Source organism: Meles meles, chromosome 16, assembly GCF_922984935.1.
Source record: "Meles meles chromosome 16, mMelMel3.1 paternal haplotype, whole genome shotgun sequence".
NCBI classification, from domain to species: Eukaryota; Metazoa; Chordata; class Mammalia; order Carnivora; family Mustelidae; genus Meles; species Meles meles.
In genome coordinates, this window is record NC_060081.1 from 65,975,415 (window position 1) to 66,001,295 (window position 25,881).

At 46.6% G+C, this 25,881-nt stretch overlaps 1 protein-coding gene across 13 annotated transcripts in view; it reads right to left on the reverse strand.

Annotated features, from left to right (window-relative positions):
• PTPRT (protein tyrosine phosphatase receptor type T) overlaps positions 1-25,881 on the reverse strand; it is a 1,093,025-nt gene that overhangs the window by 796,414 nt on the left and 270,730 nt on the right. For all 13 annotated transcript variants that reach the window (XM_045981319.1, XM_045981314.1, XM_045981318.1 and 10 more), the window contains exon 2: positions 6,376-6,501. In XM_045981319.1, coding sequence (XP_045837275.1) covers positions 6,376-6,501 — 126 coding nt within the window. The remainder of the gene's footprint in view (positions 1-6,375; positions 6,502-25,881) is intronic.

A 25,881-nucleotide genomic window follows, 5' to 3' on the forward strand; every position in this document is an offset into this window, starting at 1 on the left:
ACTATGATGCCTTTAGAAAATATGCTTTTGAGGAATATTCAAGGACATGGGGAAAGGCTTAAAAATAGCAGGAAGGAGAAAAATATAGATTTATGTAAGTGCGTGTGCCGATATGGCTCTTACTTTGTTCCTCATCTACCTCTACTATGCTCATTCTTTACACTGAATATACACTATTTTTGCAATCACAGATCATGACTTTAAACAGCAACAACTTGAAAAGATGTTTAGTTGAGGACACTGCCACGGATACCACATATGTTTACCCCGGATTTGAAGCCTCACTCCTCTTTCATACAGAACTTGCATGAGATTGGACCAATCGCTTTATCATTCTGGGGCTTGGTTTTCTCCAAAGAAAGAGGAGACAGGATCCCTGAGCTCGCAGGTTGGTGGCACATGAAGGATTTTCCCACACATTTCATCTAATCGAATTCTTGTTTAGAATCAACACAGAGAAGAATGTCAGTTCTCTTCAAGGGAAGGAAAGTTTCCAACCCTTCCAGCACTCTGCTGTGAGTCCCACTGTAGGACAAGGTGATGGGATCAGGATACAGGCATGTGATGGCCCCAGGAACCGTGTCCTAGGGCTGCCATAACAAATTGCCACGAACTGGGCAGCTTAAGACAACAGAAACGTATCCTCTCAGAGAGACAGGGGTCGACAAGTCTGAAATCAAGGGGCTGGCAGGGACCTGTTCTCTCCGAAGGCTCCAGGGAAGGAGGCTTCTGGTGTCTGCTGGTAATCTGTGACATTCCGTGGCCCATAGATGCATGGCTCCAATCTCTGCCTCTGTCTTCACGGGGCCACCTCCCCCGTGTGTCTGTGTCGCTCTCCCTCCACCAGGCCTACTGCGTGAGGGCCGCCCAGGACCAGTAGTATAAAGAGAAACGGGCACCACAACATGGAGGCCGTGCCCGCCTCTGCGGCAGGCCAACTGGTTGCAGTAATCCCATCTGTGCGAATGCTTGTGTATGTTTTCTCTGATGTTTCCTAACATCTGCCCCTTCCAGTCAGGCAACTAACGAGGACCTTGGCATGTCTCTGCTCTAGAAATCTGTGCAAGATGCAGAGAAGGAGGAGCCTGAAGTCAAGGGCTCCTTCTTTCCTCTCTTGTTTGAATGCTTACACGTACTCAAGAGATGAGGCATTCGACAAGGGTCAGGCCAACAATGTCATGCCTTCGGGGTTTTGAAAGTGAGGAGAGACTCTCCCACAGTGGGGAGGGTGAGGGATGGGTCCTGCTGGCCCCATACCGCTCTGTGGCACCAGCTCCTGAAAGGATGCTGGGTGATGCTCCTGGGCTGGCTGCACCCACACAAGGTCCTGGGGACCTGGGAGCCTGGGGAGCAGCAGGAGAATTACTAGACCCAAAGGGACCATGGGAATGGGACAGTGGGCTTCTAAGAGGAAACTGCAACAGCCTGACGTGTTAAAGTCCCCAGGACATCTGCAAACCCCTACGGAAGGGAGAAGTTGATACAAAGGCAGCATTTCTAGCACACCTGGGTTTCAGCCTGAGAGTCAGCCTCACCGCATACCAACACCCAAACAGCCTATGAGCAGGAGAAACTGAGGGACACCTCCCAAGTCCCATTGCCTCTGGCTTTAGCCCTTTCGAAAGGACACTTACGGTCCTGAATCTCCCTCCAGCTCCCAAGGAGGCCCCCATCCCAACTGGGCCTCGGACTGTCTCCCAGGGTGGACACGTGGACACTATGCCAAGGCTGGGGAAGGCAGAGCTAGAAACCAGAGGCACCTACCTGCAGGAAGTGCCAGGGACCAGACCGAGGTTGCCAGGGACCAGACCGAGGTTTCCAGGGAGGCTCTGTAGATGCAGCAACCCCCACCCCTCTGGGGTAGCCCTAACGAAGATGAGGTCAGGACCAAACCAGCTTTGAGGCCTGGAATGCCAGGCCAAGGGCTCGGCCCATGGAAAGAGATGAGGAAAAGACTCTGAGAGTGACTTTGTGCAGCACTAAATTAACTATCTGCCTTCCGATAGAGGAGGTGTGCAAGTCCTCGGGGCAGCAAGTACCCTGTACTGAAAAGCCTCTCTGGGTCCCTCAGGGACCCGTGCAGAGCACCTGCTGGGTGGGTGCACCCGGGTAAAACAGCATCTGGGGTCAGGTGAACTTGAAGGAAGTGAACTTGAAGTTCTCCTTAGAGAACTTGCTTACAGTTCCAGAGACTGTAAGAACCAGAACCGAACACTGAGCAACAAGGACCAATGAAGCCCTACTATGTGCAGACACTTCGCACTCACATAGGCATCATTCTGTTTGACTCTCACACTGATTCACATGCTAAAGAAGAGAAAGCTGAGGCATTGGGGTTAAGGGCTCAGAGTCTGGACTGATCTATAGCATAGGAATGGAGTAAGCTGGTCCGGAAACACATTTGTGTCGAGAACATTGAAAGCCAAGAATAGGATACTATGGGAAGAACAAGGAGGGACTCTTTCTTTACACAGACTGGCAAGGGACCATCCCCCTGAGGAGTCACTTGAGCTGAGGCCTGAAGAAACCGGCCAAGCGGAGAGTGGAGAAGCCCATTCCAGTGAAAGGGAATAGCATGTGCAAATGTCCTGAACCAGGAAAGGATGCGGCAGTTGTTTGGTTTCCAAGGAACCGACAGGAGCCAGTGTGTCTGGGGGCATTCGGAGAAGAAAAGGGGCTTAGAGAGGACACTAGATCATGCAGGCTGTAGCAAGGAGTTCAGATCTCGACCCATGTGCCAGGAGAAGCCAGCAGAGGGACTAAGTGCCAAAATGACACTGTGTGATCCATCCATACCCCAGCACGGTCTGTCACACAGAAGGGGATCAGTCAAAGGTTGTCGAACATCTGAATAAAAAGACTCAAACCAGACTTCCCAAAGGATGGAAACTGCTGGTTTTACAGAAGGAAAGTAAGATTTCAGTTTTTGCCCAGGAGAAGAACAAACAATTTTGCCTAATCCAAATTCACTTTCATGCCTCTCTGCTTAAGAAGCACACAGAGCCGTGGAAATCCACCAGCGCATCATGACAGAATAATTTCAGTGATCATTATCAAATGCCTTTATTTAGAAAAGCTCAGAAGATTGTATTAGCACAATCCAGTATTTATGAAATGACACTCTGCCATAATGAGGGCTGAGAAAATCAAGATTAGAAGAGTCACTCCTTTGGGAAGAGAGATTGGCATGGTGGGAAAAGCAGTGTCCCTCAGCTTTTCAGACCCTTGGTTTCCCAATCTGTAAAATGGAAAGATTATACGAAAGATGAAAAATTCATCTTGAATGAATTCACCTTGAATGATGAAAGATGAAAATTGCATCAGGTAATAGAGGGCCCAAAGGCATTTCCAGAAGGTTATCATTCATTTCTCCATTTAAGGAACACTTGAGAGTGAATAAGTCAGAGAAAGACAAATACCATTTGATTTTCAGCTACACATGGAGTCGAAAAAAACAAATGAAGAGACAAAAAGCAGAATCAAACCCATAAGTCCAGAGAATAAACCGATGGTTGCCAGAGGGAAGGAGAATAGGGGCGTGCGCAAAATGGGTGAAGGGTGTGGGAGATATGGAATTCCAGTTATGGAATGAGACTGGCTCACGAGGATGAAAGGCACAGCATGGGGAGTATTAATGGTATTATAACAGCAGCGTATGGAGACAGACGATGGTGACACTTGGGGTGAGCACAGCATAACATACAGACTTGTTCAATCACTACAGAGCACACCCACAATTAATATAACATTGTATGTCAACTGTACCTCAATTCAAAAAAGAAATAATAAGGAACAAAATCTTTGAATTAAAAAAAGCAAAATACACTTGATCAAGGCTCTTTGGCCATCCATCCATGCATCCATCCAAAGAACTGTTACTTTGTTCATAATAGGCAGGATGCACTGTACTAAACACTAAGACAGAGCTATGCACAGGACTGTCATGGTCCCCAGGCACAAAGAATGTCTCATCTGGGAGTAAAACATACACAGAACGAACAACACCCACTGTGACGCGCATTGTTGTGACACGCTTGTTGAGAAAAAGCGTCGGACACAATGGGAGCATTTGCAGAAAGAACTGATCCAAGCTGAAGTATCTCGGAAATGCTATCGTAAGAAAACCGTGATTATGCTGAGACACCAAGGGGAAGAACAAGAGAATGAGGTGGAGGAGAAGGTTCTGTGGAGAGTGGTCTTTCCTGACAAGGAACATGGCAAAGCGAGCGCACAGGGAGTGGGAGATGAGAATCGGGAGCTCAGTGCTGGAGCTGTTGTGTTTAGAGAGCCTACAGGCCCCTACAGGTGGGCTAAGGAGAGGCAGGAAGAGCATATGTGTGCATGCAAAACACATGCACATACCCAAAGATCTGGATGGATCCTGCCGACCACAACAATGGCCAGGCAAAACGGAGCATGCGGTATGTTTCAGCAGACTGTTCTGGCCTCGGTGGGTCCCTAACAGAATGAGCGATTCTATCACCTAAACCAAGACACTTCTGAGAATAAAGTCAGCCATGTTAAAAATGACGATGGGGCAACAGGCATACAGGTTGTCCCACGGTCACCTTACGAAGGGGCATGTGTAGTTGTTGGTGACTCTGTTCACGGCCAAGCAAGATCCTACCAGATCTGCAAAGCTCAATTCTGTACCGTCACACTGATTTATTTCACCTGGGGCTGGTATCTATACTCATGAAAAATTTACACAATTTACACCCTTAACTCAAACTATACAGAACCACCCAGTAACCTACTTTGGAGTCAAACTCACAGTCACTGAGGCCACGCAGGCCACACCCTTACCTGCACATCCCTGAGGATCTTCTCTGTCTCTGGCTTAGTGGCCTCCTGTCAGAACCCTCTCCCCAGAGCATGGCAAGAAGACGCGGCAGCCAGGCAGTGCGGGTGTAGGTCTAGAGTTCATACAAGAGGTCTGATGGCAAATGAAGGCACGGGGTGGGGGGGCGGTGCAGGCAGCCAGACTGTGATGGTTACTCTTGTATGTCAACTTCCCTGGGCTATGAGACGCCCAAATTGCTACTAGAACATTATTTCTGGGAGTGTCTAGGAGGGATTTCCAGAATAGATTAGCATTTGAATTGGCAAATTGAATAAGGCAGACGGCCCTCCCCCACTCTGGAGGCATCATCCACTCCCTTGTGGGACCAAACAGAACAAAAAGGGGAAGGTAGGGTGAATTCATTCTCTCTACTTGAGCTAAGGGCACTCATCTCCTCCCGCCCTCAAACATCAGTGCTCCTGATTCTTGGGATTTCGAACTCCCATCAGGTGTATACCATCATCCCTGGATTCTCAGGCCTTCAGACTCGGACCGAAAACCGAACCACCGGTTTTCCTGGTTCTCCAGCTCACAGACCACAGGGCATGGGACTGCTCAGCAGTGTGAGCCAATGCCCGTACTAAATCTCCTCTTAAACGCATCTCTATGTCCTATTCATTCTGTTTCTCTGCAGAACTTAATACACGTGCAAACAGTATAGAACAAGTCTGAGATCTCCCATACTTAGTGGCCAAAGTGAGGAAGAGTGCCCGAAGGTCTTGGGGAAAAAATAAGACAAACATGTGGGTTAGAGGTAACCCGTGGGAACTCCTTTGGGCAGGGAGGAACCACAGACACGATGCTGCTTCTCCAACAACCTGGCATCTTTACCGCTGACCCAGGGATCACACATTCAAAGAGATGACCCTCATGTTCCCAGAGTGGCAACACTTCCCAGCTTAGGTCCCCAGGTAAGCCTTTCCAAGAGTCCACTCACCCAGGTCTAACCCACCCCAATTGTATTCTGAGTGTTCCTCTCCTAGCGTATCTCCCCTAGAACACATCAGCTGTCACTCTTACACACCTGCCGGAAGCAGCTATCCATCACGAAAGTACATCAGCCCTTTAGCTCCACTGGTCAAGGATAAGCTGGGCATTCGGGATGTCAGAACATTAACTTTGTGAGCAATATTCTGACTGTGCTAGTTTCCCTAGATATATACAAGCTATGTGTCTGTGTCCTGGAAGAAAAGGAATAACCTCATTCTTCAGAATTTCTCTCCCACAAAATCCAACTACTCTTAGGTTCCCAAGCAAAACCCAGGGACGTCCTAACTTGTACCTAAATCTTAGGATCTTGAACTAAAAGAAATGCTAAAGGTTCCTGAATCCCTGTGACATATGATTCCTACCACCTACCTTAAGAATTCACCCAGCCTTGGTTTGAATACCCCTGGGGATGAGAAACTTACTACCAATGAAACAGTCGATTGCCCTCTCAGACAGCCCAATCGCTAAGAAAGTTTGTCCCCACAAGCCATCCCAAAAGTGAGTCATCTTCAACACAGCCTTGAACACCGTGGGTCACGTACCTGTGGGCACCGCTGGGTCCAGCATGGGCTTCTCCCACGTGTTAATCTGCTCCCACGTAAATCCATTGGTCCCCAGGGCCACGCTATAACCACAGTTGCTGTAGTGCTCATCAAAGGAACAGCCGCCTACAGACAAAAGAGATATGGGTAAATACATCCTTGTGTCTGAGGCTTGGTTCGTTACCCCCGTCTCATCAGCTCTTCATTTACAGCTCAGAATGTTAAACTCTGGAGAAGATTGAAAAAAAAAAGGCAAGCAAATTGGATTTTTATATTTGCTTTGGTGCTCTCGAGAAAGGTGCTGGTATCTGCAGGCAGAGCCCCCCCCCCCCATTTAAAAAAGTTAATAAGGCCAGTTACAGTGATTTCAATCTTCCTTACTGAGAAAGTAAACAGCTCATTCTAAGCAGGAAAAATGGATGCCAGGGCATGCCTCTGTGATTGCTTCCTGCCACAGGGAGAGACCCTGGGGACAGCAGAGAGAACCCCAGCTCTCGAGCCCGGCCAGACCAGCCTCAGACCTCAGCCGTGCAGATGTGGGCCAGCTGCAGCCTCACACGCATCCCAGGCTCCTCACCGGTAACGTGGCGGGAAAGAGCCACTGGACAGAAACACCACGAGGTTGACATGGGGTGACAAAGCCAAGAGTAAGTGGCAAAGAATAAATTCCCCCACATCTATCCCCTGCCCTATGAAAGCAGTTGGTGAAAACTCCTGTTTCATGGCATAAAAATCAAATTTGTGGAAGAATCAGACAATCGTGCACTGGGAAGACAGTAAAGCCAACGTTCGCGGTGTTTAAAGTCATCCACCATTTTAATAGCACGTTGTATCAATTCAATTCTGACAAGGATTTATTAAGCCTATGCTCAGGGGGCTGGAGGTCCCCTCCAAGTGATGCTGACAAAGATAAGGGGCACAGAACCAGGGCTCCAAGGAGGAGATGCTGGTCGGCCTGGAGAAACAGGGGCCGCTGACATCCTGAATGAGGACTGATCAGGGCTCTGGCAGACCCAGCAGGAGGGGTCCAGCGGGGAGGAAGGGTACCCAGGGTGAGCTGGTGGGACCCAGCATTCTACGGCAGCTTCTGGATTCGTCTCCCACGCCCAGTTTCACACCCAGTCCAGCTCTGCCACTGCTTCCCCATCTCCTTGCTGCTCAGGTCTCATCACAGCACCATCTCCCTCCTTTCCACACTCCTGCTTCCCCATCACCCAGGCACACCTGGTTCTGGTCCACATGCAGAAGCCGTCCCTCCCTAGCCCCAGCCTGTGTCTACAGCCTCCCCTAACATCACACCAGCTGTCAAGAACGAAAGCCCTTCTCTGCACCCAGGCCTGGGATGTCCTCTGCTTAGTGGGGTGGAAGTCCTGTTGATAGTTGTAATATGGAAGACAGTCACAACACCACTTCAAAAAAAAAAACAAAAAAAAAAAACTACATTGCCAAAGGCTCCAAAGGTTTTCTCCACTTTCCTTCCTTGCTGTGAATGAGAACGCGGCAGAGCTGGCCCTTAGCACCCCAATTTGGAGTCTTGGCTGGGCTAAGAAAGGCTGGACCTACTTTGTTAATACAGGGCTTTGGGCTTGAGTAGAGAGTATTCAATAATATAGTCCAAAAAGGTAACAGGAATTTGGGGTGTCTTGTGTAGATATCTAGATTAAAAAGCAGAGGAGAGGAAGAGAGGAATGCAAGAAACAATAAAAAGCAGAAACCCAAGGAAGGTGACAGCCAGTAAAAAATTTCCTCTGAGGAAACTGGCTGATGCCTTGGTAGGAACTAAAATAAAGAACTTCGTTTATTCCTTCTTCAATTCAACAATCGTTGTTGTTTACAGATGCATTTATTTGAGAGAGCCCAGGAGCACAAGCAGGGAATGGGGAGGACAGAGGAGAAAGAGGGTCTCACGCGGGATCCACGCCCAGTGCAGAGCCCAACGCAGGGCTCCATCTCACAACCTGGAGATCGTGACCTGAGCCGAAATCAAGATTCAGACGCTTAACCGACGGAGCCCCCCAGGCGCCCCATCCAACAATTGTTTAGTGCAGATCCAACAGAGTCCGCGGCCCGGGCTATCCAGTGGTCCACAGAAGCAGCCTGCTATCACTCTTCAGCAAGACAGACTAACAGTCACCAAGTCAATGAAGAAACCCGCACGCATTTCAGCATCGTGCCACAGAGGCTGCGGCTGGTGTGGGTGAGAGGGGACCACGGGCTTGGGGTCCCAGAAACAGTTTCCTGTCCTAGGCTCTCCTGTACTTCCACTCTACCCCACTCCTGGGAGAGAGCTGGTCACACGGAGCAGCCATGAGTGGCTGGTAATCCAGGGAACTGAAGGAAGAAGGGCGGTGACCAGTGTGCATGGACAAAGGTCAACAGGCAAGGACAGGAGGCCCAGGCCATGAGAGGAAAGGGTAGGAGAGGACACATCAGCCCGAGTACGGTGGAGGAGGAGGGCCTCTGAAAGGCAAGGAGGAAGGTAATCAATCAGCTTTCACTAGACAGTAAGCATCGGAACAGCTGCGAACAGCTCTGGCACATAGTAGGGCTTCAGTATCTGTTGAATGAATGAACCAGTAATGCGACAGGACACATGACACAGACAAAGCTCTGCTTCGAAGTAACAGTAACAATGAGCACAGAGCCCCCTGTGCTCAGCTTGCTCTTCCAGGGCTCAGCCTCTTTCCCATCCCACCTAGGAAGCTCCCTCCCCATGTGGCCTGTCTGGCAAACCCCAAGTGATCCTCCCAAATCACTTCTACAAACTTCCCAAACTGCAGTAGAGTGTGAATGCCCCACACCCACTACGCTTACAATTTAAAAACAGTGAGGGCAACAGGTGTATTGCTCTCCAGAGAGCCAACCTCCTTCCTCTACAATCTCCCTGCCATCACCTGCCAGGAGCCCAGCCTGGAGAGACAAATGAATCAGGTCAATGCCATGGACAACAGATCCTGATGTGCTGGAATTGATAAGCAAGGGGCACATGCAGCATCTCCAGTGTCCACTAGGAACTTCTGCATCCTAAACGGAGATCAGCCTCCAGGGTTAGAGAAGGAAAGATTGACCAAGACCATGCTACCTGTATGGCAAACTGTTTGGGTCTTCTCTCTTGTGCACATAAGAGATGGGGCACCTGGGTGACTCAGGTGGTTGGGCATATGCCATCAGCTCAGGCCATGACCCCAGGGACCTGGGACGGCGCCCCATCGTTGGGTTCCCTGCTCAGCACAGAGTCTGAGTCTCCTTCTTCCTCTGCCCCTCCCCCTACTCATGTGCACTCTTTCTCAAATAAATCAAATCTTTAAAAAAAAAAAAAAAGGATTCTCTTTCTCCCCCTCTCCCTTTGCTCCTCCCCACCTCTATTTAAAAAAAAAAAGAAAAAAGAGAAAAGAAAGAGCATTGTGTCTCCAAGCTACTTCCATCTGGGGAAGACCAGGTAGGAAGCCCTAGAACTGCATGTAACAAAGTGATATCCACCATTCGCATGTTGCATGACTGGCCCATAAAAATGATTCTTACACAAAGCCTTCCTCACCTGCCCCTGCTGTGAGGACCTTTAAAACTATAGGGGAAGGCAGTGGCATCAAAGGGAAAATGATGTGTAGATCCCTGAGACACACGCTGGAAGAGAGCCAACCAGTCACCTGGGCAGCCATATCAGCATTAACCTTCTAAGTGCAGAATAACAACTTGTCTTACGTTGCTGATCCCTCAGGGGTTAAGCATGACCACAGCAGAAGCTTTTGCACCCTGACAAATGCAAGAAGCATGCTTTCCTTCAAGCACCTGCTCCATGCCAGGCCCTACACTGGACACTGACTACATAGTTTATCTCATTTGCTTTCACTTAATGCTTGCAACCTGGTGAGGCAGGTTATTATCCCCTATTGTAAGTACAAGGTAATTAATGTACAGAGGGGTCAAGTGGCCCTCTCAACTCACACAGAAGGGAGTGTTAGAGCCAAGATTAATTCTGTGGTGACCTAACCATACAACCCATGCTCTAATAGACCAGAGAAAGAATGTATTCCCCGAAACCAAGGACCAAGCCTTTCACTTATAAGGTTACGAGAAAGGATCATGCAGACTAAGGGCTTCCAAGGTGGTTGGGTCTCTCCATTAGAATGCATTCCTTTGGGGCGCCTGGGTGGCTCAGTGGATTAAGCCGCTGCCTTCGGCTCAGGTCATGATCTCAGGGTCCTGGGATCGAGCCCCGCATCGGGCTCTCTGCTCCGCAGGGAGCCTGCTTCCTCCTCTCTCTCTGCCTGCCTCTCTGCCTACTTGTGATCTCTCTCTCTGTCAAATAAATAAATAAATAAAAATCTTAAAAAAAAAAAAACAAAAAAAAAACAGAATGCATTCCTTTGCTTATTCTAGAAACATTTAACAAGGGGTTTTTTTGTTTGTTTGTTTGTTTTTTAATGTGTACTGTGTAGAGGCACAGAATTGACATATAGAATTCTCATGCTCATGTAGTTGGCAGAGCGCAGGGAAAGCCAGTCACACCAACATACACTTTAGGTGCAAAAATGCGAGGAACACCTTCACGGGGATGTGCTGAAGCCCTAAGATCCCATTCAAAGGAGGGGGTCTGAGAGATCCCCGAACTCCCCTCCAGCAACTCTGGCACTACCTGTCACAATCCCATGGTGGCTCCATGAACACGGAAGCTGGAAATCCAGCATGTCAAGCCTGACGGCAAAAAACAATCGAGAACAGGGAAAGAAAAAAAGTTTCCTACATGTCTGCCTGCTAAAAGGGAGTTAGGTTATTTGGTTCTGAGCTTCCAATGGCCACCAGAAAAAGGGAAATCTGTTCAGATGCTGGACACTCTGTGTTCATACGATAAAAGCCAAATCACACAGGGAAATTGCAACCATTCCAGCTGCCTAGCTCACACAAGAACTCCACTGGGCCACTGGTAGCAGAAGTCCCTTTCCCCATCAAGAACAGTGTTTGAGGGGCGCCTGGGTGGTTCAGTGGGTTAAGCCGCTGCCTTCGGCTCGGGTCATGGTCTCAGGGTCCTGGGATCGAGTCCCGCATCGGGCTCTCTGCTCCGCGGGGAGCCTGCTTCCCCCTCTCTCTCTGTCTGCTGCTCTACTTGTGATCTCTCTCTCTCTCTGTCAAAGAAATAAATAAAATATTAAAAAAAAAAAAAAAGAACAGTGTTTGAAACAAAATCCACGCAAGGAGTGCATTATCAATGACATGAGACTGTTCCTCACAACCATTCTCAACATAAACTGGAGTATAACCCAGACATATAAGCAGGGGGAAAGCTACTCACAGGAACGCCACAGGATTCAATATAGAGTCATCTGGCTTGACCCAGGGACAAGTTTTAAAAGCTATCTGGGAGAAAAAATATACTTCAGGGTTTATTCTTTTTTTTAAGCAATCCTCCCCGAATTTTCTTCCTCTCCACCAACAGATTGAGGAAGAGTGGTTATGAGCTCAAGATGATACATCCTGACAGCAGCCCACACTGCAGCTGGGACAGCCCCCCCAGCTCGCATCTCCTCCTCGCTTCGGGGCCTGCGCTTTCTGGTGTGCATCACGATCACCAGGCAACTCTGCAGTGGGAAAGGTTAAGGATTCCAGAGACTCAGCGAGAACTAGGAATGGTCAGGAGCCACAGAGATGCAGTCATGCCGCCAGCCAGGGACTGGCTCCTGAAAGCCAGCAAGAGGAGGAGAAGGGAGAGCCCAGCTGTCCCTGGACCCATGGCATGAAACATGCAAACACTTGATAATTTTGAGTCTCACTGCTGGTCCTCTTACTCTCAAAAATGGGGTTTACTCTCCTGGTACAATTCCTTAGGTCCTTATCCTTAATGCCCGACCAAAAAAGGCTCCTGGCCGTCTCTCCGCAGGTGGCTGTAGCAGGCTACTTAGGAAGACTAATGATTGGAAAGATCCCCAAAAGACTCCCATTCGGATGCTTACCTCATTCAATTTTGAAGAACAGGCAGACCCATTTAACCGAGGTCAACCTTACCACAGTCATTCGGGGCAGAGTTGGGGGGGGAGACAAAAAACACCCATAGCCTACTCCCACCCCAGGAATCAGGCTCAGGCTCCAGAACACATGGCCTGGTTTGGAGAAGACCCACATCACAGGGGGCGGGTGGTGGGGGAGGGGAGGACAGAGCAGTGCAGCCGCAGGCAAAGGACCCAGCCCTACCGTCCCGGCACCCAAGCAGAAGAGCGATTTCCCTGGATGGGTTGAGGTCAGAATGTGGCAAAGTCCCCAGATGCACTGATGTGAGTCAAACATAAAAAGTCAACAGAGAAATGGAAAACTGTAGCTAGGAAATTGGATTCTGAAAACCCATTTGGGTTTGGTAATGTATCGCATATCAGCATCTGTAAGGGAAGTAAAAATAGTGCAGGATACATACTTTAAGATACATTAAAGCATAAATAAAGTTTATAGTGCCAATCAGAATTTTTTTTTAAACATGAGCTCTTCTTTTGAAAATGAGAAAGGAATAGAATTCAATAAAAACATAAATGTGTCTGCCTCTGCATTTCTCAGATATGATCCTGTATTTTCTTGAACAGAATTAAGTTCAGAAGAAGAACTAAAGATTTCCTGGGCTTCTGCTATATGCCAGGCACTGCACTTGAGATGTGTAAGTATGGATTTATAGATGTCTGTACGCAAATGGAGGTAAGTCCAACTACCACCACTCTCTAAGACAGGGATCAACACACTTTCTCTGCAAAGAGCCCAACAGTGAAAATTTTCAACTTTATAGCCATAGTCTCGGTCACAACCACTCAACTCAGGCGTCTTAAAGTGAAAGCTGCTGTGAGACAATACATGAACAAATGGATGCAGCTGTGTTCCAGTAAAACTTTATTTACAAAAACAGGTGGTGGGCCAGCTCTTACCCAGGGACTGTTGCTGCCAACATTTCCTCTAAGAAAGAAGTGTTGCTTTCTCCATTTTACACATGAAAATTTGCCCTCAGAGTTACTAAGGGATGTGCCCAACTAGGAATTTCAGGGAGAAAGAAATGACCCCACAAAAAGCAGTAACAATACTATCATCTCTTTTTATTGGCCACTGTGCATATACCCATCCCCGCAGGTCAGGCCATCTTGCATGTACCCATTTTACAGTGAAGTAAACTAACCTGCATGAAGTAGTAAAGTCAAGACATTAGTCTCAGGCTGTAATGGTACCAAAGTCTGAGTATTTTCCATTGCTCTAGACTTGCTGCTCTTAGAACACTGTGTGTGTTCAGAGAATCCAAGTTTCATCCTGCTGTTACCGGGGGGGAAAAGGGAAAAAAAAAAAATCTGTGCCTGTAACATCCAGTGGTGGAGCAAGAAAAGAGAGAAAACTGGACAAAACACCTTAAAAAAGGGCAGAAATTTGCCTTCACTTGCTCTACATGGCCAGTGCCCCTTCCAGCAAAGCTCATGACATTGACAAACAGGAGCATGAACCACCAAGGTGACGGGCCATGAGGAAGATGAAACCGTCACACCCCATCCCCTGGCAAGTATAGACCAAAAACTCAAGACGCTCATAGCCCACTCAATATCCTCCTCTCCAGGTGCTCTGAGGGTATATCCAGCACTGGGAACCCCAGGAAAGGGAGAAGTGAGACCACAGGACCGTGTCTCTCCAACTTCAAGCCCCAAAGCTCTATGAAAGCAGGGGAACGCCCTATATCTCTTTGCTCAGCATCCAGTCCACCGTCTATGCTTGACCTTATTGTTCCATGAATGGCTGACTACATGGCTGCAGGGGAGCCAGGCTGAGACCCCACAAGGTGGGCTCTGGTGCATCTTCACTGGGCTTCCCTTGGGGTCAAGATGAACCCAGCGGAGGCCTTGCGGCATGGTAGGTCTAGAACTCACCTGAGACTGGACCTTTTATTTTTTTAAGTATTTATTTATTTGACAGAGATCACAAGGAGGCAGAGAGGCAGGCAGAGAGAGAGGAGGAGAAGCAGGCTCCCTGCTGAGCAGAGAGCCCGATGTGGGGCTCGATCCCAGGACCCTGAGATCATGACCTGAGCCAAAGGCAGAGGTTTTAACCTACCCAGATCCCCGAGCTTGGACCTTTTAAGAGCATTCACCCTAGTCCTGCAAACCCCCAGTACAGAGGGAAAGTCGAAACCCAGAGTGTGAAGGGAAGACAAGGGATGAGCCCAGATGAAACCATTCAGGCCATCGAACAAGGGGAAGAGTGAGGTGAGACACCTGCGGGCCAAGGAGTCCTAAGAGGAGAAATGCGAGCGCTGACAGCAGACCCAGAAAGAGAAGCCGGCTGCTCAAGGTTACCCGGTGAGCAGGGTGTGAGCGGGGGTAATGGGCACAATGCCGGCGGGGCTAGGTAATCATGGTGCAAGGTCAAAGAGATGTGGACACAAAGCTACTGGGCAGACACAAATCCCAGGTAAATCTGAGTGATAATAACAACCAACATCCCATGTCGGGTGCTGAACTATAGGCCAGACACTACTGTAAGTGCTCACCAATAGTAGCCCATTTAATGATCCCAATCACCCCACAAAACACATCATACATACATACAGGCCCGTTGTAGAGACGAGGAAATCAACACTAGCGCAAGTCAAGCAGAGAGAGTCAACGGTCATATGGCTTCGCTTACTTGTGGAGCATAAGGAATAACACGGAGGACATTAAGAGAAGGAAAGGAAAAGTGAATTGGGGGAAATCTGAGGGGGAGATGAACCATGAGAGACTGTGCACTCTGAGAAACGAACTGAGGGTTTTGGAAGGGAGAGGGGTGGAGGGTTGGGTGAACCTGGTGCGGTATTACGGAGAGCACGTATTGCATGGAGCACTGGGTGTGGTGCATAAACAATGACTCAGAACACTGAAAAGAAATTAAATTAAATTTTAAAATTAAAGAGTAATTAGGAATATGTGATAAACACACTATAGTCATTAACAAGTCAGCAATAAAGACTAGAATTCCTTAAAAAAAAAAAAACTAGCCCAAGATCACAGAAATCACAAGTGCCAGAGGGAGGCTTTGAACCCAGACTGAGCAGCTCTTCTGCATTCTTACCCATTACACCAGGTTGTCATGACCATGAACTTGGAAGGCAAGCTTGGCCTTGAAAGGAAGTTCTAGCTGAGGCAAATGGGCGGCTATACAGCAATTCTCTAATCCCCGTGAGAGGAACAGTGAGCCATCCTCCAAGCCTTCTGCCCCCAGTCACTGCCTCGGCTCAAGATGCCAGTCTGCAGTCCTGGAGGTCAAGGCAGGGAGACAGGCCTCTCTTCAATGTAGAGAGGCCACAGTGTGCTGGGGAGAAGAAAAGGAGGTGGGTCTCAGGCTAGTCTCTCTTCTCAGGGCCTCACAAGGCTAAAGTCAAGGTGTCAGGGAACTGCCATTTCTTTCTGGGGTTCAAGTTTACCTGTTTGGAACTCAGGTGGTATGGGGCAGAATTCAGTTCCTGGTTATAGGACAGAGGTCCCTATCCTCTGCTTGGCTGCCATCCCTGGGCTACTCTCAAGCCCCTAGAAGCTGCCCACGGTTCCTGGCTCTCATGCTCCAAATTTCCTGCTCTGAGCAGAGCACAGTCCTTTCTGAGGGCTTAGCCAATTCCGTCAGCTCCATCCAAGACCATCTCCTTTTTGATTAACTTAAACCAGCTGATTTGGGGCACTCACCATGTCTGCAAAATTCCTTGACCTTTATCACTAACATGACCTGATCATGGCAATGAAGTCCATCCTACTCACAGTCCCATCCAAGGAATGGGAATTACACAGGGCAGGCATGCCAGGGGCTGGAGGTCTTGGAGGCTCTTCCAGAATTCTGCTCACCTCCGTTGGTCACCCATTCTGTGTCACCATGGCACAGCCAAACCACCGCGGCACAGAAGTGGCCATCAATAAGAAAAAAAGAACAAGCAGAGTTGCCTTCAGTAGAGAAATTCAATGTTTACTGACAACGCACTTTGAATTGCATTATGATCTGCACATGTCACAAAACAATACTCTTCTTTTGATTTGTCTAAGCATTTCAGAACATAAAAACCATTTTCACTGGCGGGCCGCATCAAAACCAGTGAAGGTCTACAACTGGTCTGCAGGCTGCTCTGTGTGGACATTCACTTTAATGCCATAAAAATTTCTAATTTGGGGGGAGGAGTCAAGATGGCGGAGAAGTAGCAGCCTGAAACTACATCAGGTAGCAGGAGATCAGCTCGATAGCTTATCTAAACATTGCAAACACCTACAAATCCAACGGGATATCGAAGGGAAGAAGAACAGCAACTCTAGAAACAGAAAATCAACCACTTTCTGAAAGGTAGGACTGGCGGAGAAGTGAATCTAAAACGACGGGAAGATAGACCGCGGGGGGAGGGGCCGGCTCCCGGCAAGCGGCGGAGCAACGGAGCACAAAATCAGGACTTTTAAAAGTCTATTCCACTGAGGGACATTGCTCCAGAGGCTAACCCAGGGTGAAGCCCACGCGGGGTCAGCGTGGCCGCAGGTCCCGCAGGGTCACAGAAGGATCGGGGGTGTCGGAGTGTCGCAGAGCTCGCAGGTATTAGAACGGAGAAGCCGGCTGCAGAGACAGAGCCGAGGACTAAACTCTCAGCTCGGGGTTACCTTGAACTGGTCGCGGGCTGGGTGAGCTCGGAGCGCGGCTAGAGGCTGGGGATACGGGAGTGATTGGGTGCTGTCCTCTGGGGGCGCACTGAGGAGTGGGGCCCCAGGCTCACGGCTCCTCCGGGCCGGAGACTAGGAGGCCGCCATTTTCATTCCCGTCCTCCGGAACTATACGGAAAGCGTTCAGGGAACAGAAGCTCCCAAAAGCGAACCTGAGCCGATTACTTAGTCCCGCCGCCGGTAAGGGCGGTGCAATCCCGCCTCGGGCAAAGACACTTGAGAGTCACTACAACAGGCCCCTCCCCCAGAAGATCAACAAAATATCCAGCCAGGACGAAGTTCATCTATCAAGGAAAGTAGGTTCAACCCCTAAGAAAGCAGCGCAATTCCAGAGGAGGAGAAAGCAAAGCACGGAACTCATGGCTTTCTCCCCATGATTCTTTAGTCTTGCGGCTACTTCAATTTTTTTTTTCTCTTTTTTCTTTTTTCAATTTTTTTCTTTTTTCTTCTTCTGCTAAATTTTTTAAAACTTTTACCCTTTTCTTTTTTAACGTTTTTTGACTAGTTTATCTAAATATATATATTTTTTCTTTCTTTTTTATATTTTTTCTTTATTTGTTTTATTTTTTAATTTTTTTTCTTTTTTTTTTTCTGAACCTCTTTTTATCCCCTTTCTCCCCCCCCACAATTTGGGGTCTCTTCTCATTTGGTTACAGCGCATTTTTCTGGGGTCTTTGCCACCCTTTTAGTAGTTTATTTGCTCCTTCATATCCTCTTATCTGGACAAAATGACAAGGCGGAAAAAATCACCACAAACAAAAGAACAAGAGACAGTACCGAAGGCTAGGGACCTAATCAACACAGACATTGGTAATATGTCAGATCAAGAGTTCAGAATGACGATTCTGAACATTCTAGCCGGGCTTGAAAAAAGCATGGAAGATATTAGAGAAACCCTCTTTGGAGATATTAAAGCCCTTTCTGGAGAAATTAAAGAACTAAAATCTAACCAAGTTGAAATCAAAAAAGCTATTAATGAGGTGCAATCAAAAATGGAGGCTCTCACTGCTAGGATAAATGAGGCAGAAGAAAGAATTAGTGATATAGAAGACCAAATGACAGAATAAAGAAGCCGAACAAAAGAGGGACAAACAGCTACTGGACCATGAGGGGAGAATTCGAGAGATAAGTGACACCATAAGACGAAACAACATTAGAATAATTGGGATTCCAGAAGAAGAAGAAACAGAGAGGGGAGCAGAAGGTCTATTGCAGAGAATCATTGGAGAGAATTTCCCTAATATGGCAAAGGGAACAAGCATCAAAATCCAGGAGATGCAGAGAACCCCCGTCAAAGTCAACAAGAATAGGTCCACACCACGTCACCTAATAGTAAAATTTACAAGTCTTAGTGACAAAGAGAAAATCCTGAAAGCAGCCCGAGAAAAGAAGTCTGTAACATACAATGGTAAAAATATTAGATTGGCGGCAGACTTATCCACAGAGACCTGGCAGGCCAGGAAGAGCTGGCATGATATATTCAGAGCACTAAACGAGAAAAACATGCAGCCAAGAATACCGTATCCAGCTAGGCTATCATTGAAAATAGAAGGAGAGATCAAAAGCTTCCAGGACAAACAAAAACTGAAAGCATTTGCAAACACCAAACCAGCTCTACAGGAAATATTGAAAGGGGTCCTCTAAGCAAAGAGAGAGCCTAAAAGTAGTAGATCAGAAAGGTACAGAGACAATATACAGTAACAGTCACCTTACAGGCTAATAATGGCACTAAATTCATATCTCTCAATAGTTACCCTGAATGTAAATGGGCTAAATGCCCCAATCAAAAGACACAGGGTATCAGAATGGATAAAAAAACAAAACCCATCAGTATGTTGCCTACAAGAAACTCATTTTAGACGCGAAGACACCTCCAGATTTAAAGTGAGGGGGTGGAAAACAATTTACCATGCTAATGGGCATCAGAAGAAAGCTGGGGTGGCAATCCTTATATCAGATCAATTAGATTTTAAGCCAAAGACTATAATAAGAGATGAGGAAGGACACTATATCCTACTCAAAGGGTCTGTCCAACAAGAAGATCTAACCATTTTAAATATCTATGCCCCTAACGTGGGAGCAGCCAACTATATCAACCAATTAATAACAAAATCAAAGAAACACATCAATAATAATACAATAATAGTAGGGGACTTGAACACTCCCCTCACTGAAATGGACAGATCATCCAAGCAAAAGATCAACAAGGAAATAAAGGCCTTAAATGACACACTGGACCAGATGGACATCACAGATATATTCAGAACATTTCATCCCAAAGCAACAGAATACACATTCTTCTCTAGTGCACATGGAACCTTCTCCAGAATAGATCACATCCTGGGTCACAAATCAGGTCTCAACTGGTATCAAAAGATTGGGATCATTCCCTGCATATTTTCAGACCACAATACTCTGAAGCTAGAACTCAATCACAAGAGGAAAGCTGGAAAGAACCCAAATACATGGAGACTAAACAGCATCCTTCTAAAGAATGAATGGGTCAACCAGGAAATTAAAGAAGAACTGAAAAAAATCATGGAAACAAATGATAATGAAAACACAACAGTTCAAAATCTATGGGACACAGGAAAGGCAGTCCTGAGAGGAAAATATATAGCGGTACAAGCCTTTCTCAAGAAACAAGAAAGGTCTCAAGTACACAACCTAACCCTACACGTAAAGGAGCTGGAGAAAGAACAAGAAAGAAACCCTAAACCCAGCAGGAGAAGAGAAATCATAAAGATCAGAGCAGAAATCAATGAAATAGAAACCAAAAAAAAATAGAAAAAATCAATGAAATTAGGAGCTGGTTCTTTGAAAGAATCAATAAGATTGATAAACCCCTGGCCAGACTCATCAAAAAGAAAAGAGAAAGGACCCAAATAAATAAAATCATGAATGAATGAGGAGAGATCACAACTAACACCAAAGAAATACAGACAATTATAAGAACTTACTATGAGCAACTCTACGCCAACAAATTTGACAATCTGGAAGAAATGGATGCATTCCTAGAGACATATAAACTACCACAACTGAACCAGGAAGAAATAGAAAACCTGAACAGGCCCATAACCAGTAAGGAGATTGAAACAGTCATCAAAAATCTCCAAACAAACAAAAGCCCAGGGCCAGACGGCTTCCCAGGGGAATTCTACCAAACATTTAAAGAAGAACTCATTCCTATTCTCCTGAAACTGTTCCAAAAAATAGAAATGGAAGGAAAACTTCCAAACTCATTCTATGAGGCCAGCATCACCTTGATCCCAAAACCAGACAAGGATCCCACCAAAAAAGAGAACTAAAGACCAATATCCTTGATGAACACAGACGCAAAAATTCTCGCCAAAATACTAGCCAATAGGATTCAACAGTACATTAAAAGGATTATTCACCACGATCAAGTGGGATTTATTCCAGGGCTGCAGGGTTGGTTCAACATCCGCAAATCAATCAATGTGATACAACACATTCATAAAAGAAAGAACAAGAACCATATGATACTCTCCATAGATGCTGAAAAAGCATTTGACAAAGTACAGCATCCCTTCCTGATCAAAACTCTTCAAAGTGTGGGGATAGAGGGCACATACCTCAATATTATCAAAGCCATCTATGAAAAACCCACCGCAAATATCATTCTCAATGGAGAAAAACTGAAAGCTTTTCCGCTAAGGTCAGGAACACCGCAGGGATGTCCATTATCACCACTGCTATTCAACATAGTACTAGAAGTCCTAGCCTCAGCAATCAGACAACAAAAAGAAATTAAAAGAAATTAAAGGCATCCAAATTGGTAAAGAAGAAGTCAAACTATCACTCTTCGCAGATGATATGATACTATATGTGGAAAACCCAAAAGACTCCACTCCAAAACTGCTAGAACTTGTACAGGAATTCAGTAAAGTGTCAGGATATAAAATCAATGCACAGAAATCAGTTGCATTTCTGTACACCAACAACAAGACAGAAGAAAGAGAAATTAAGGAATCAATCCCATTTACAATTGCACCCAAAACTATAAGATACCTAGGAATAAACCTAACCAAGGAGGCTAAGAATCTATACACAGAAAATTATAAAGTACTCATGAAAGAAATTGAGGAAGACACAAAGAAATGGAAAAATGTTCCATGCTCCTGGATTGGAAGAATAAATATTGTGAAAATGTCCATGCTACCTAAAGCAATCTACACATTTAATGCAATCCCTATCAAAATACCATCCATTTTTTTCAAAGAAATGGAACAAATAATCCTCAAATTTATATGGAACCAGAAAAGACCTCGAATAGCCAAAGGAATATTGAAAAAGAAAGCCAAAGTTGGTGGCATCACAATTCCGGACTTCAAGCTCTATTACAAAGCTGTCATCATCAAGACAACATGGTACTGGCACAAAAACAGACACACAGATCAGTGGAACAGAATAGAGAGCCCAGAAATCGACCCTCAACTCTATGGTCAACTAATCTTCGACAAAGCAGGAAAGAATGTCCAATGGAAACAAGACAGCCTCTTCAATAAATGGTGCTGGGAAAATTGGACAGCCACATGCAGAAAAATGAAATCGGACCACTTCCTTACACCACACACGAAAATAGACTCCAAATGGATGAAGGACCTCAATGTGAGAAAGGAATCCATCAAAATCCTTGAGGAGAATGCAGGCAGCAACCTCTTCGACCTCAGCCATAGCAACATCTTCCTAGGAACAACGGCAAAGGCAAGGGAAGCAAGGGCAAAAATGAACTATTGGGATTTCATCAAGATCAAAAGCTTTTGCACAGCAAAGGAAACAGTTAACAAAACCAAAAGACAACTGACAGAATGGGAGAAGATATTTGCAAACGACATATCAGATAAAGGGCTAGTATCCAAAATCTATAAGGAACTGAGCAAACTCAACACCCAAAGAACAAACAATCCAATCAAGAAATGGGCAGAGGACATGAACAGACATTTCTGCAAAGAAGACATCCAGATGGCCGACAGACACATGAAAAAGTGCTCCACGTCACTCGGCATCAGGGAAATACAAATCAAAACCACAATGAGATATCACCTCACACCAGTCAGAATGGCTAAAATTAACAAGTCAGGAAATGACAGATGCTGGCGAGGATGCGGAGAAAGGGGAACCCTCCTCCACTGTTGGTGGGAATGCAAGCTGGTGCAACCACTCTGGAAAACAGCATGGAGGTTCCTCAAAATGTTGAAAATAGAACTACCCTATGACCCAGCAATTGCACTACTGGGTATTTACCCTAAAGATACAAACATAGTGATCCGAAGGGGCACGTGTACCCGAATGTTTATAGCAGCAATGTCTACAATAGCCAAACTATGGAAAGAACCTAGATGTCCATCAACAGATGAATGGATCAAGAAGATGTGGTATATATACACAATGGAATACTATGCAGCCATCAAAAGAAATGAAATCTTGCCATTTGCGACGACGTGGATGGAACTAGAGCGTATCATGCTTAGTGAAATAAGTCAATCGGAGAAAGACAACTATCATATGATCTCCCTGATATGAGGACATGGAGAGGCAACATGGGGGGTTAGGGGGATAGGAGAAGAGTAAATGAAACAAGATGGGATTGGGAGGGAGACAAACCATAAATGACTCTTAATCTCACAAAACAAACTGGGGGTTGCTGGGGAGAGGTGGGATTGGGAGAGGGGGAGGGGGCTATGGACATTGGGGAGGGGAGGCGAACCATAAGAGACTATGGACTCTGAAAAACAACCTGAGGGTTTTGAAGGGTCAGGGGTGGGAGGTTGGGGGAACAGGTGGTGGGTAATAGGGAGGGCACGTTTTGCATGGAACACTGGGTGTTGTGCAAAAACAATGAATACTGTTATGCTGAAAAAAATAAATAAAATGGGAAAAAAAAATTTCTAATTTTAACCCAGTCCCAGAGAAGGACTATGTTTCACCATTTGAGTGTTTGTCGTCTGTATGATGTCAAGGGCTTCTTAACACCTCTTTCCCAGTTTCCAGACGTAGAATGTTTTTTCCTTCCTCTGGGGAGTGGAGAGGAGAATGTGTCTCCTGTTGTCTTCCAAAGCTACACTCCTGCCCCGTGCGATAAAAGCTGAGAGTAGCACAAGAGCTCCCCGTATTTAAATCAGCACTTCCCTACATCCCAGCATGTATTCTCGGGGACCAAGAAAACAAGGCCAGAGTACATGACATTCTCAACACCGCACAGGGGCAGGGCTGAGACTCAAGCCAGAGACTTCCTCCTGAGTCAGCTTTGAAAACCAGGGTAACATCCAAGGTAGATTCAGCTACAGAATTGGTGGGGCTCCATAGCTAACTAAAATACAGAGCCTCCTGCTAAAAAATTAAGAATTTCAACACGGCTACAGCTGAGCCTAAAACAAAGAATGGGAACCCTTCCAAGGGCCAGGCTCCGGGAGACTGCATAGGTCACACCCCCACAAAGCTGGCCCCGCTCTGCGGACACCCGTATTCTATCAATAAAATACCTAACCCCAAGCCTTCAAGAACCCATCCACTTGCTGGCAAATGCTTTGGAGGCTGGGTGATATCTAAGTGCGGCTTAGAATGGTGAGCAGCCTATCCAAGTAGGTCAGCCTTGCCCCTGGAATGAATGTAAACCAGACTTGCATAAATTGAATTCCTTTTTTGAATATCTAATTGAATTTGCAGAAGTGTGTGCCAGGGGGGTGTTTAAATAAGTGCACAAATATGATAAGAAGGCCTTCACACCATTATATCTAATTCAGTAAGCAAAAATAATGGCAGGGCACGTTCCAATTAGTGTTTGATTTATTTGCTTTAATAAATCCAATTAGTAGAATGTTTTATAAAGTCATCCAATGTCAAACACTCATGGACTCAACAGATAGAAACAATACTCCTAATAGTAAAAAAAAATGTTTTAAAGCTTTTTGAACAGTGAATTTATTATAAATAAGATGATGTCTCTCTGATGGCTTGAGCTTTCCCCAAGGACCACAGAAAGTGTCTGATCTGTTCATTTGCTTCTTTCTCCCAAAGACGCCATGAAGCAGTGCGGGTTAATCTGGCCCATTATAATAAATCCAGGAACAAAAACAACAAAGGTGGAAGTTAGCAAAGGGACTTCAAGGGAGAGTAATGAACTTGCTGCTGGGTCTTCTAGACCAGAGACGTGTTTGGACTTCCAAAGGCAGCTCAGGAGAGCAGGAAAAGACAGGGCTGACGGAAAACAGCAGTGTTCCAGAACCTGATTCAGCACTCCCATGCCCTGTGCAGAGTCCACCTATCAACTGGAGAGGTCAGAAAGCTTGGTGGCCCTCAGGCACGCCCACTCTGGGCAGTGGATGGTGTTCTTTGTCCACTGAGACATACACAGATGGAGATCAAAAGTGTGGCGTCTGGAACAAGCATCCCAGCTCTGCTAATTGGGGTGGCAATTAGCTTTGTGACCTTGGCCAAGTTATTTAACTTCTGTGTTCCTCAATTTCCCCATCTGTAAAATGAGGATGATAACAGCACCTATCTTAGGATTGTTATGGGGATTGGGTCAATTTAATATTTACCCACCAAGACGTGGACTAGCTCCTGGCACATAGGTACCAAATGAGTACTCACTAATGTTCAATACCGATGTATGAATTAGACATGAGGAAGAAAGCTATGTTATATATTACATTCAGGGATACAATCTCATAAACAAGACTTTAAAGAAAGTACCTGAGTTGGCCCTTCGTTTCCTGTATGGATCAGCAGCATCAATTGTGATAAGCAATTGATTCGTACTCTAAGTCCCAGTTTCATTCTCCACTTACTGCTGTGCGACCCTGGGCAAATCACCTAATCTCTCAGGCCAGAGAGTCTACCCCCGGAAGAGAAGGCGAGAAGTTAAACTCTCTCCAATGGCACTTGAAATCCTGATACTCTGTGAAATGGTGACTGTGTCCTCTACCATGATGACCGAGCTCCATTTGCTGAGATACACACTGTCAGGCATCCCCAGGAGCTAGAAGTCTCCATTCAGACCAGTGTCTCTGCGTGGTCTGCCACGGCGCTCAGTCTCGTCCGTGTGTGGTACAAGACGAGAACGTGGTGGCCAATGTGGCAGGCATGTCTCCGTCTTCGCACACACCCCAGCCCTCCCTGGAACCAGTGTCCAAGCAGACCCGAGAGACAGCATGCAGGAGAGACGGCAACCTCGCAGGGACAGTGCCATGTAGTGTGTCCAGGAGAAAAGAGCAAAGGAGGAGCCCATGTGTGGGCTCAGGGCTCAGCTTCAACCAGTCAAGGGGAAGATCAGGGGGCAGGGGAGAGATTGGGCACCTTCAGTTAAGAGTGGAAAGCAGCTCAATCTGGAGACCGGCTGCAGAGTCCACCAGCCTGAAAAGCGGCCCCACCTAACTGGGCATGTCTTCCTCCCTGTGTTCCACCAACCAAAACAGCCTGGGGTCAGATCCAAGGATTCCACTGCTCTCCCCCATTTGGGGTGGAGGGCACAGATCATCTGGCCCAGCTCCTAATTTTACAGGTGGGGTAACCACGAAAAGCACAAAGCTGCAGAGAGGGGTGCAGAGCTGGGATGGAACCCCGCTCTCCTGGCCTGGGGCCAGAGCTCTGCCTACTCAGAAGCCAGAATAGCATCTTTCATCTTCTCTCACACAACGGAGATGTCTTTTTCATGTTTATTTCTGCAGGAGCAGGGAAGGAAAGAGATGGCCGCGGGTCATACCCCATGTCTGGCAAACTTTTTTATCTGTCAGGAGAAGGTGAGTCAAGCTTTCCTCTAGACAGAAGGATGGGCTACAGGGCTCCCTGGCAGGCACTGTGCCATCTT